Source organism: Pan troglodytes, chromosome 19, assembly GCF_028858775.2.
Source record: "Pan troglodytes isolate AG18354 chromosome 19, NHGRI_mPanTro3-v2.0_pri, whole genome shotgun sequence".
Classification (NCBI taxonomy): Eukaryota; Metazoa; Chordata; class Mammalia; order Primates; family Hominidae; genus Pan; species Pan troglodytes.
The window spans coordinates 64179245-64191696 of record NC_072417.2 but is presented as its reverse complement, the minus strand read 5'-3'; the positions used below and the strand labels follow the sequence as shown (position 1 = coordinate 64191696).

Sequence of the window (12452 nt, the reverse complement as noted above, 5' to 3'; positions counted from 1 at the left end):
CTCAAGTGATCTCCTACCTTGGCCTCCCAAAGTGCTGGGATTATAGGTGTGAGCCACTGTATCCATTATAATTGATAAATTTATAATTTATAATTTTATAAATATATTATAAATATATTTGGGGGAAGTAATTGATAGTGATAAATAATAAACAATGTTTTTGTTTTTAAAATGAAGCTCTAATCTTTTTTAATAATTGAAAATTATTAAATTATGCTATATTAAAGTATAAAATATAAAATACATACTTTTTTTTGTTTTTTGAGATGGGGTCTTGCTCTGTCGCCAGGCTGGAGTGATCTTGGCTCACTGCAGCCTCTGCCTCCCAGGTTCAAGTAATTCTCCCACCTCAGCCTCCCAAGTAGCTGGGATTACAGGAGTGCACCACCACGCTCGGCTAATTTTTGCATTTTTCATAGAAATGGGATTTCACCATGTTGGCCAGCCTGATCTCGAACTCCTGACCTCAGGTCATCCACCCACCTTGGCCTCCCAAAGAGCTGGGATTACAGGCGTGAGCTACCATGCCTGGCCTAAAATATATACATTCTTTAAAAATAACGGTAAAGTGAAATTTCATATTTTTTCCATATATTTAATAAAGGTGAAGATACGCTTCTATAAAGAAGCCTGACATACTAATTTTAAATGAAAACATATACTTTTTTTTTTTGGTCTATTTCTATTCCTTGAGGAAAAGATAGTCTAGGAAGAAAAAAAGATCTCAGGAAAAATTTTAATTACCAAGTCAGAGAGCTAGGTCTGTCCAGTAACCAAGGCAGATTTCCCACGCCACCCAAAAGCTCTTTTCATAGATCTCCTCCCTCAGTTATGAGCAGCTTCTATCCTCTGACCTGATAGGCTCCCTATATTTTGTTTTGCCTCAAGGAAGGAAGGTTTATGTAACATATATAGGGCTGCTTTGAAATGTGGGTCTGTTCTGCTCTAGCCCACAATTTTTTCTGTTTATACATCTGTTCTAGAGATGTCATTCAATTAGCAATTATAAATAGCTATCTAAAGCCAAAGAACTAGGCGCCCTTAAAACATAAACTCTGAAAACATTCAGGGAAAGGAAGCCTGAAGGGGTTTAACCTTAACCTTTTCACTATTATTTCCAAAGAAGATAATGTCTTTTAATAGTTGTTTAGCACTTTTATGAAACACATTCATTGTTGCTTAAGGGAAACCTACTGTGGCTTTTTAAATTTTGATTTAAGAATAACTGTTCTTAAATTTAAATAGTCAACTATTCTTAAATCAAATTTTTGTATACATTACTGAATTTGCTTAAAAGACATGCCTTAAAGAGGGCAGTGGAAGAAATATAAAGGACAATTTTGAAGCACTCGGGCCCACATGTGTATGCTAATCACCAAAAACTTTAGCCCTTTGGAATCTTGGGAGAGTCTCACATCAGGGAGTGTTTGAATGCATTCTCATTTTATCCTTTGACCAAATTCTCATCCATTCCCATTTTACAGATTGAGGTTTAGAAAGAGTCTATAAAATGATTTGCCCCAAATTCTAGGCTAGTTAGTGACTAGATTTGAAGCCAGGTTTGTCAGATTCTATTGCCTGATTTTTTTTTAAGAGGGAGTCTCGTTGTGTTGCCCAGGCTGGAGTGCAGTGGCGTGATCTCGGCCCACTGCAACCTCCGCCTCCAGGGTTCATGTGATTCTCCCACCTCAGCCTCCTGAATAGCTGGGACTATAGGCACATGCCACCACGCTCGGCTACTTTTTGTATTTTTAGTAGAGACTGGGTTTCACCATGTTGTCCAGGCTGGTCTTAAACTCCTGGCCTCAAGTGATCTGCCCGTCCCGGCCTTCCAAAGTGCTGGGATTACATGTGTGAGCCACAGCACCCAGTTTCCCTGAACTTTTAATAACACTAACACCTTGGCCGAGTGCGGTGGCTCACGCCTGTTATCCCAGCACTTTGGGAGCCGAGGTCGGGGGATTATCTGAGGTCAGGAGTTTAAGACCAGCCTGGCCAACATGGTGAAACTCCATCTCTACTAAAAATACAAAAATTAGCCGGGCATGGTGGCAGGCACCTGTAATCCCAGCTACTTGGGAGGCTGAGTCAGGAGAATTGCTTGAACCAGGAGGTGGAGGTTGCAGTGAGCTGAGATCGTGTCACTGCACTCCAGCCTGGGTGACAGAGCAAGCCTCCGTCACAAAACAAAAAAACACACTACACCTTTAGTTCCACTAGACATTTTTCTTTTCCCTCCCTCCCTCCCTCCCTTCTTTCTTATTCTTTTTGTTTTGTTGTTTATTTTTAAATTCTCTTCCTTCCTTTCTTTTCCTTCTTTCCTTCCTTCCCTTTCCTCCCTCCCTTCGTTCTTTCCTTTCTTCCTTCCTCTCTTTTTCTCTCTCTCTTCAGTTGTTTATTGCTGAATTGACTCCTGAATGTGAGAATTAATGTGCATACCTGAGAAAATTGAGAATTGCAGTTTTGAGACCAGAAGCAATGGACCTGGTGGACCCAAGAATAGATTATCTGAAGCGTGTCCTATTTTACTTTCTCACTTCTCTTTTCTGTCTAACAACACTGGTGCTCCCTCCCACTCACTTTTTTTTTTTTAACCTGAGTGATACTGTGAGGCCTTATTAATATTTAAATTGTTATGTATAATTTTTGTTCTTTTTTGTGTGTTTATAGACTATAGTGCATATCATTTTATTCCAGACATCAGAAAAAGCTTTAGGGTATGGGATTTTCTTGTGGGTATGAGGAAGAAAGGACAATGGGCTCATTGCCTGCTCAGAGAATTAAGTACAAAGGCGGCCTGAGTCCTGTAATTCTTAATAACTCAGATGACTGAGTCAGGCAGGCCAGAGTTCTGGCCCCAAAGCTAGTGACAATTTGAAAAGTTAGTCATTGACCAGACAATCAACTTAGAGTTTACCTATGAAATCATGATATGGTGAGGATTAAATGGAGAAAAAATGGCTGTAACTGCACTGACTGACTTATAATTGGTGCTCAATAAATAATAGCTGCCATTTTGTTGTTATTGTTCTCTCTTTTCTTTTCCCCCTCAGTCGTTTTTGGTTGTCAGTTCTTTCCTTTAAAGTGCTAGTTTGGTTGAGTTAGAATTGATTTCATTATATAGATAATTTTGGAATGTCAGAATACTATATCTGTAATTACATTGGACTAGTCATTAAAAGAAAGTTTAGAATAAGATAATAGAGAATCAGTCTGTAGAATGGCTATTGGGGGAGAACTATTTTTGCATTTTGCTTGTCATTCTTTTTCTATATTGAGTTCATAGATTACTATACAGCAATCCGGGGTGAGTTTGTTTTCTTCATCTGAATGCTTAAAGAAACTTAGGTCCTCCATTTGAACAATTCAATCCCATACATACAATTACTTTACTATCCAGTGTATATAAAAATTCACGGCTGGGCGCCGTGGCTCACACCTGTAATCCCAACACTTTGGGAGGCCAAGGCGGGTGGATCACTTGAGGTCAGGAGTTCGAGACCAGCCTGGCCAACATGGTGAAACCCCGTCTCTACTAAAAATACAGAAATTAGCTGGGTGTGGTGGCAGGCACCTGTAGTACCCAGCTACTTGGGAGGCAGAATCGCTTGAATGTGGGAGGCAGAGATTGCAATAAGCCGAGATCGCGCCACTGTACTCCAGCCTGGGCGACAGAGTGAGACTCATGGTTCACTGCAGTTTTGATCTCCCTGGCTCAAACGATCTTCCCACCTCAGCCTCCCAAGTAGCTGGTACTACAGGCGCATCCCAAAATACCCAGCTAATTTTTAAAAATTTTTTTGTAGAGACAGGGTCTCCCTGTGTTGCTCAGGTTGGTCTCAAACTCCTGGGCTCAAGCAGTCCTCCCACCTCAGCCTCCCAAAGTGCTGGGATTACAGGCATTAGCTACTGCACCTGACCTCTTTTATTTTTAAAGTGTTTTTTTTTTTTTGAGGGGTCTCATTCTGTTGCCCAGGCTGGAGTGCAGTGGCATGATCATAGCTCACTGCAGCCTTGAACTTCTGGGTCCAAGCAGTTCTCCCACTTCTGCCTCCTGAGCAGTAGGGACTATAGGCGAGTGCCTGCTAGTTGTTGTATTTTTTTTTCTAGAGCTGGTGTCTTGCTGTGTTGCCCAGGCTGATCTCAAATTCCTGACCTCAAGCAAACCTCCTACCTCCCAAAGTGCTGGGATTACAGGCATGAGCCACTGCAAAGCCTTAATTTAGGCCTTCTAAAACCTTTTGAAAATTTAAATTGAGATTGATTAAGCCTGACAGTCACTTTGTTATATTAGTTTCAGTTTGATTTTTTTCCTGAAAATTCTTCCTGACACAAGGAAGCTCATTATTTCTGACTTGCTGATAGATGAAAGGTGTATTTCTCAAAAACTGTTGTGTAAATGGTGGTAAAATCTATAAATTTAAAATAAAAAGTATGTCAATTAAAAAATTTTAAGATACTATATTCATGTGATTCTGTTTTCATTCTTTGTGGATAACATTTGTTGTTTGGACTAGTCTTCATTGAGGAACAGTCTGGTTAATTTGTTTTATTTCATGCATCAGAGTTCAACTTTTTGTTGATTTGATGATAAATAACATCTTAAAATTAACTTACATTTCCTAATATTTGTACATGCCAAATAAAATTTCTACAACAAAAGTATGCTTTGTAAAGTGAATTTAAACTTTTTAAAAATTTTATTTGGTTACTTAATATGCTACAGTGCATATTTTAAGTTATAAAGAGATTGAAATGCATCTTAATACAGCTAAAGTTTAGTGACTTCCAAAGCTGTTCTATGTACAGCGTTAAGAATTCAAGTAATATTCCTTAGGAATGGTGAGAAGGGACATTAAAAAAAAAAAGAATTCAAGTAATATTCCCAAGAAAGACATCAACCTTTGCTTGCCTCTTAATATTTACACCCTTTAAATACTAACACACTATTTCTTGTTTTTTAAAATTCATTTTTTTCTTATTCATATCATGTTAGTATCTCTAGCAAAGGCCTTTTGATTTTATGTCTTAATTCCAAATTTAGGCTTTTTAAAAGTGAAACTATTATCAAGAATCAAATAGGACATTAGAAGTTCTTGGCAGTTTATGTACTTTACATTCTTGAAGTTTTTACTTTCATATTCAGCTTGTCTGTCATATGATTCCTTATCTAAGACTCAAAAAGTATTCTAATTTTTTACATTTGTATTAATTTGCTGCTGTTATAATAGATGATTATACCAAGTAATGATACCAGTAACAGTCAAAGGAGAAAGTATTTTAACATTCTTTCAACTAAATATACAGAAAGAAGAAACTTTTCTTGGTATTAAATTAATTAAATTGAAAGTGATCTTTATTCTGTTAATTCCTTTTAAAATGGAAGAGATCAGCACATAAGGATATGGTTTCTTCAGAAGTTTCACATTAATTTCTTTGTTGTGTCTCATTTTAGTGAATGGCTTTCTCAAATGCCATCTATTATTTTTAACCAATGGTCTTTTATGACTTCTTTCCCAGTGTCTGTTTACTAATTTGTGTTCTTTATATCAATATTATTTTAATAGCATCACATATTGTAAAAAAAGTGGGTTTTTTTTTTTTTTTTGCCATCCTAAGCAAGATATTAGCTACTTTTGTGGACGCCAGCATCCTTAAATGTAAGCATTTGCATATTACTTTCCATTAAAATTTTTTTCATTCCTTAATATTCTCTTACTTGGAATCGAGTAGTCTGATAGATAAGAAAATTGTACCAAAATGTTTTCCTTGTTATAACACTATGATTTTATTCCAGGTATTAGCCTTAAATATTGTGTATTTTTTTCTTTCTTTAAAATAGATGATCCATAATTATATGGAACATTTAGAAAGAACAAAACTTCATCAGCTCTCAGGGAGTGATCAACTAGAATCCACAGCTCATAGTAGAATTAGGTAAGCTTTGTTATATATTTTGCCTTGAGAAAAAGTAAAATAAATAATATGTTTGTTTCTGTTTTTCTCTGTTCTTTAATCCTGGAACAATAGTTAGGCTGATTCAAAAAGCTCTCCACTGTGTTTGGAATGCTGCAGGAGAGAATAGCACAGAAAAGTAGAAATGGTTTTTACCATTAAAAAGATAAATTATGAGCCATCCATATAAGCAGCACATTGAGTATTTAGATTGTTTTCTGATACTTGATGGAGATTATACTAGGTTTAAAATTTTGTAATTTATGGGAATGCTGAAATATTTTATTTCTCCCGTGTAATTGGTTTGAAGTCCTTTTTGTTACAGAGAGGCATGTTTGAAAGGGTTAGCTAGCCATCTGTTTGATGTAGGAGTGTGAATAAATTATGTAGATCTTCAGGCATTGTAGCCAATGAGCTAAGCCAGGACTCTTAGTGGAGGGGAAAATAGTTAATAGGCTGGCTGTCGCTTGGGGTTGCTGCATAAATGCTAGGAGCAGCAGCTCTATGGTTATGAGGTGGGGAGAACGGAATGACGTCATCGCTTGGGAGCTGCTGCAGGATGGAGTGGAAAGCTGCTGCTGATGGCATTGTTTTTGTGGCAGCAAGCTGAATGACAGATCCTCACTACAAAGATACCCCTTTGGCCCCCGTGTAGGCCTCCTTGGTTCGGGTGTTTCACCATGCCAGCACAGCGCCATGAGTCCTGGATGCATGCTGCTGTTTGTGTTTGGCTTTGTTGGCGGGGCGGTGGTCATTAATTCTGCTATCTTAGTATCTCTCTCTGTTTTGCTGCTTGTGCACTTTTCTATTTCTACCGGTGTGCCAGCTCTGACGCAGAACCTACCAAGGATACTCAGGTACTCCCATCTCTCTTAGAAGCCCCTGCTTAGCTGGTTTTTATTAAATTTTTAGCTCAACGGGTCTGCTTTGTAACAATTTCTGTTGCAGATTGAAACAATGGAAAATGGCCTGAAGCTAGGATTTTTGATTCTAATTTATAGTAATTTATAGACCATCAGTTAGGATTATAGCTTTATGTTTGGAAACCACTAACTAAAGAAAAGGATTTTCATATTGTACTTACACACAAGTACAAGGTCAGTGTGGTCTTGTTTTAAGCAGAATGTTCAAAGTAAAAGAAGAGCAAGAGTAGAGCACCGGCTCCAAGTTTATACAACCTCTGCATTTAGCTTCTGAGCATTTAGGGACAAATATCTTTTATGCTTGGACTTGCAGTCAGTTAGATACAGGCCATAAGTTTATTTTGTTTTAATTATCCTTTGAATGATAGAGTTTCAGGTATCATTTTTGTAATTTTTGATAATAGCTCATGGGAACTGACAATTTAAATATTTTCCTCCTAAAACAAAATATGTTTTAAAGTGAAAAAATTTAAGACTTTTAGGTTAAGGAATGCCTTTTTCCCCATTATTTACACATCAAAGTTGTGAAAGCTTTACAAAGCCTATTCACTATTGTTTTGTCAGATGTTGCCCTTTCTTTTCTTTGTAGTCTTGGGTGACAAATATCCATGCCTGCTTGTGGGGGTAGTCATTAATCTCTGTAGCTTTACTGTTGCTCACTCTACTTACACCCTGTAAGAGCCATCTTCTGTATTTTAGAGGCTTAAGGTTGTGGTTTCTTTTGTTTTCTAAACCATCAGACTAGCAGTCTCTGATTTGTTCAGATTTCTGCTTTGTGCATGGTTTTAAATGAAAGTTCATGGTATATAGTTTTTATTTATTATTTAAATATTTATAAAATATTTAAACCCTTATTGTAGATTTAGATAAATTAAGAAGAATTAAAGTAGTAACTTCCCTTAATGTGTTTCTTTTTATTCATAGGTCAGTTCAAGTTTAATATTAGTTGAAAGCCCAGAAATTAAATTTCATCAATGACTTAAAACTAGATACTTGGTCTTTTATTTTCTTTCCTGATTTATAAAAATTGGGAATAATCTTACTACTTGTATATATATTAGTACATAAAATATTTGTGTATGTGTATCTGTATATTTAGGCTTTGAAGAAATTAAAAGCAACTGAACTTAAGAATATGTAGAATATTAATATAAGACTAATGTTAAGGGGATGTCTTGGGTTTAGGCTTCATTTGAGAGGGCAGTGCCGTGAGCTGCTGTGCGGCGCCTGCAAGTGGGTACAACAAGGCTTTGGAATTGAACTGCCTGGGTGCAAATGCTCTATTGCACGTGGCTGTAGGAGCTTTGGCAAGTTGCTTAATCTCTCTGCCTGAGTTTTCTCTCCTGATGGAACTTACCCCGTTGGGTGGTTTTAAAAATCAAGTGATTTTATTATTTTGTATTTAATTATAGTTGTAAGATATATGGTAAATTACTCGAGTAAATAATTTTCAGTTACTTATATGTGTCCATTTTTAGCAGAAATTGTTTTAGCTACAGCTAAAATACCTTATAATTAAAATTTTAAAGTTCTTTACCACAAAAATTGCTACTGATCTGATTAAAGATATCAAAGTCTTTGATATTAAGATTAAATTGTCAAAAAGTTGGTAGTTCCAAGTAGGAAGTTCCAAGGAAAGCAAAGGGCTTGGAATTGAACAGTACTGGCTTTGAATCGAAACTCTGCCAATTACTAGTGCCTAAAATCTCTGAGCTTCACTTTTCCTACTCTGAAAAATTGGAAAAATAATCCCCGTTTCTTGATAAGGATTAAATGCGATAATGTAAATAAGTCATCTAGCTCAGTACCCACCATGTGGTGAGTGTTCAACAAATGTACTTTTTCTTTTATCTGCCTTTATATATAAAGTAGATTTTACTAATTAGTTGTATCAAATGTGAATATAGCCAAAAAGCTGTTCCAAAAATGTAGTTGTAAAATTATTTATATACATATAAGCTAACATTTAATAACCAACTCAAAAATGGATATATGGAAGTAGGGCAATTAAGAAAAAAGAATTCTGATAGTTGTTGATAGCTTCGTTTTCTAGACAAGTAATAGCAGATATTTTGGTCTGCAGGTATAAATCTGCCACTTGATAGTTTTCCACGTGTATCTCATTTTTTTCCTCCTTCTGTGAGTTTGAAGCATTTAATGCATGCCAACATAGTACCGGACTAATGTTTACCTTTCAGGGTTTCTTTTCAAAAGTAGGATTCTCATGAACTTGCCTAATTATGCGTCCTTCTCTCCCTTACCCCAACTATATGTAATTTGTAAGTAAAGTAAGGGGAGGAGTATGTAGTAATTATTTTTTCAGAGTTGGAACATTGTAACCTAGAGCATCATTGACCCACTTGACAGATAGCTGTCAGTCTCTGAAGAGATCTCCCCTCCCTGTAGAGTAGTTTCTGAATGATTGATACAAGCAAATTAAAAAGGTGGGAATTCTACTTGCAATTTGGGTTGTAGATTTTGTTGACTGTTGATTGTAGATTTTGTCAACTGATTTTGTTTACTTTTTGGAAAGTAAAATTTGGATTCATAGAAGACTCCTTCCCCCAATAGTTTTAAACTTTTTCAATATTTGATATGTGTGAAAATGAATGGCTTATATTTTGATTTCTATTAGTGTGAGGGAGTCTTATGAAGTCTGTATATCATCTTCCTGGTTGTCTTTGCATTTTGAGTTAGAGAGCTTTCCATTATATTCAGTCATTAAATTCCCAGTCACCTTTTGCTTAACTCATTAAGGTATGTTAGAAAATAAATAAAAGTCAGCTAGTAGCTCTTAGTCCTCTTGGATTTTCGGTTCACAAAATATGGGGGGGAACATCAGATTGACAACTTTTTATTTTGTCCAGAATGAATATGAAAAGGAAATCTAGCTACTTATCACTGTCACCATCATTTAATGAAAGAAAGGGCATTTTAAAATCAAAGAAGAAGAAAAGGTGTAATTTAAAATAAGGGTCAGTCATTTTCAAGAAAGAACAGGGTTCTATAGTATATGGGAATGTGTATGTGTACAATAGGTACTATATTATCTATGTACTAAGGAAATAATAAATAATGCCTCTTTTTTCATGGACTTATTATAAAAACTTTGTTGCTGAACAGCATTTGGGAATAACTGGTGTAAACATGGTAGCTGACTAGTCACTTTAATTTTTGTCATTTGGTTGTCCCGGCAGCTCATAGTCGCAAACTTAGATTTGGTGTTAAAATTTACCCTCTTGGCCAGGTGTGGTGGCTCACACCTGTAATCCTAGCACTTTGGGAGGCCGAAGCAGGCAGATCACGTGAGGTCAGGAGTTCAAGACCAGCCTGGCCGACATGGTGAAACCTTGTCTCTACTACAAATACAAAAATTAGCCAGACGTGGTGGTAATGCCTGTAATCCCAGCTACTCGGGAGGCGGAGGCAGGAGAATTGCTTGAACCTGGGAGGCAGAGCTTGCAGTGAGCCGAGATCGTCCCACTGTACTTCAGTCTGGGCAACACAGCAAGACACAAACAAACAAAAACTACCCTCTTATTGTACTGCCTTCCTGCTTTTGAATTTTCCCCCTAAATCAAAGTTCTGTTTTTAAATTTTATTTCCTTGTGCATACAACTTTGACTAAATGTAGTCTCTCAACCCCTTTGCTTCACCTCATTTTTAAGAAGGCATTGGGATAGTTTTACTAGTCCTTTTAGATTGTTAGGAATGGAAGAACACACCCTTTGTATTAAGTGAAGACACATTTCAAAAGTGGCTGAAGTTTCTTGGAATAAAAATGAACTACAGAATTAAAGACTTACTTAGCAAAACTGAAATTTTCCCACTTTAATTAATGAGCTCATTGTTTTTATTCTAACTTACATTCTTACCAGTAGAGGTAGGAATTCCAGGAGGCACCAAACCTTTAGTGTCTCATTTCTTTCTAGTTTCTACACTTTTGAGTTAATGACCCAGGATGACCCGTTAGTAGGCTTGTTTCCACCCTCTAAAAGCTCTTCGATTTGCAATCTTCTGTGCATCAACAAAGGATGTGTTTCTCGTTGAAATTCTGTTAGTATTTAAATTGTAACTCTTGTTCATTGAAACTTCTCACAAAGCATTGGAAATTCGGTAATCTTTTATAGAATTATTTGACCTTCTTATTTGGAAAAAACCGACAATGGTTTTCTCATATGTACTGTGCTTGAAAGGAACTCATATAGTGGTTCTGTAGAAAAACAGAGCTTTCCTACTTGGGTGGTGGGGAGAAAGATATTTTGAGTTCTCTTCATCATTTAATAGGTAGCCCTGATTTAGATAATATATTGATTTTCCTCTAGGCAGGAAAGTCATACCCTGAAGAAGCTTCAGTAAACATCCAGGGATTAGCGAGAGGATTTGGGAAGAAATGGGTTGGATTCACTTCCAAAGAAGGAGGTTGCAAGTTCCCTAGGGCTAAGCTACGTATGGTTAAAAACTCAGCAGCAGCTCTTCTCCAGACCACACTAGACCACTGACTGCTTCTTGGGCAAGGAACTCATCAGTAACTTTTAAGATTTCCTTAACCCTTCTTACCACTTTTCTTAGTTGATTTCTTGAGGCTAATTTCCTGAGGCTAACTAAACTGAGACTGTCCTTCCTCTTTGGTAAGTCTGTTTTATTCAGATGGGCAGACAGTGTCATTTTTGAGTGATGGTTGTAAAACAGTGGCAGTCCAGGCTTATTACTTATAGTCATGGCAAATAAAAAGTCAAAATAAATGAATGCCGAATTTTTTCTCCCCTCTTCAAATAGAAAAGAACGCCCTATATCATTAGGAATTTTCCCATTACCTACTGGAGATGGATTGCTTACACCTGATGCTCAGAAAGGAGGAGAGACCCCTGGATCTGAGCAATGGAAATTTCAGGAATTAAGTCAACCACGTTCTCATACCAGCCTGAAGGTAAGCTTTATGCTGCTGAAATTGTGTCAGTTTATATTTCATAAACTTTCTTATCCTAATTGAAGTGCTAGATGACCACAGTATAGTAAAATGTAATTGTTTGTATACATTTAGTTTGTAAAATTGGTTTTTTAAATTGGAAATGAGCTCTTACCAAAGAGTGTGTTTTTTACTATTTTATTTCAAATTATATAGGAAAAAAAGTGAAGCATTATATCATCTTGATTAGTATACTAATGACAAAAATTAATTTCTATTTGATTTAGGCTATATGAGTTTAGAGTAGGGTGACTAGTGAACCTAATTATATTAGAATTGAAAATCGCTATTACCAGAAAGTCTTGGTTCATGTTAGAGGCTTTCCAATTTAGTAGGGTTTCACTTACAGAAAAACAAAACAAAACAAACACACTGTTCCTTCTTTAAAACCGCTTCATAGAGCAGTCTACAAAAATGCATTACGTTTAGCTAAAAAGGCGTGGTGTAAATTAATTATAGATATGTTCTTGACCAAGAACTTGTCATCAAATAAGTGATAAATATAAACAATAATATATGCTAAGAGTGGATATAAGCTAATAATTAACTTTTAAGAATATTTGAAGTTCTGTATCTTTTAAAATGAAATATTCATCATATTGATT

At 36.3% G+C, this 12452-nt stretch overlaps 1 protein-coding gene across 14 annotated transcripts in view; it reads left to right on the top strand.

Moving 5' to 3' along the window:
- The window catches only part of SPAG9 (sperm associated antigen 9), a 154510-nt gene that overhangs the window by 66786 nt on the left and 75272 nt on the right, over positions 1-12452 (top strand). For 7 of the 14 annotated variants that reach the window (XR_010153334.1, XR_010153333.1, XM_001171158.7 and 4 more), the window contains 2 exons: positions 5843-5937; positions 11658-11808. Coding sequence is in view for 12 of the 14 variants with exons in the window: in XM_001171158.7 (XP_001171158.1) it covers positions 5843-5937; positions 11658-11808 (246 nt within the window). In the remaining 2 variants the exon portion in view is untranslated. Of the gene's footprint in view, positions 1-5842; positions 5938-6433; positions 6813-11657; positions 11809-12452 lie in introns of those variants that run through there. The other 7 variants (XM_063799845.1, XM_063799844.1, XM_054671194.2 and 4 more) reach the window with 3 other exon arrangements.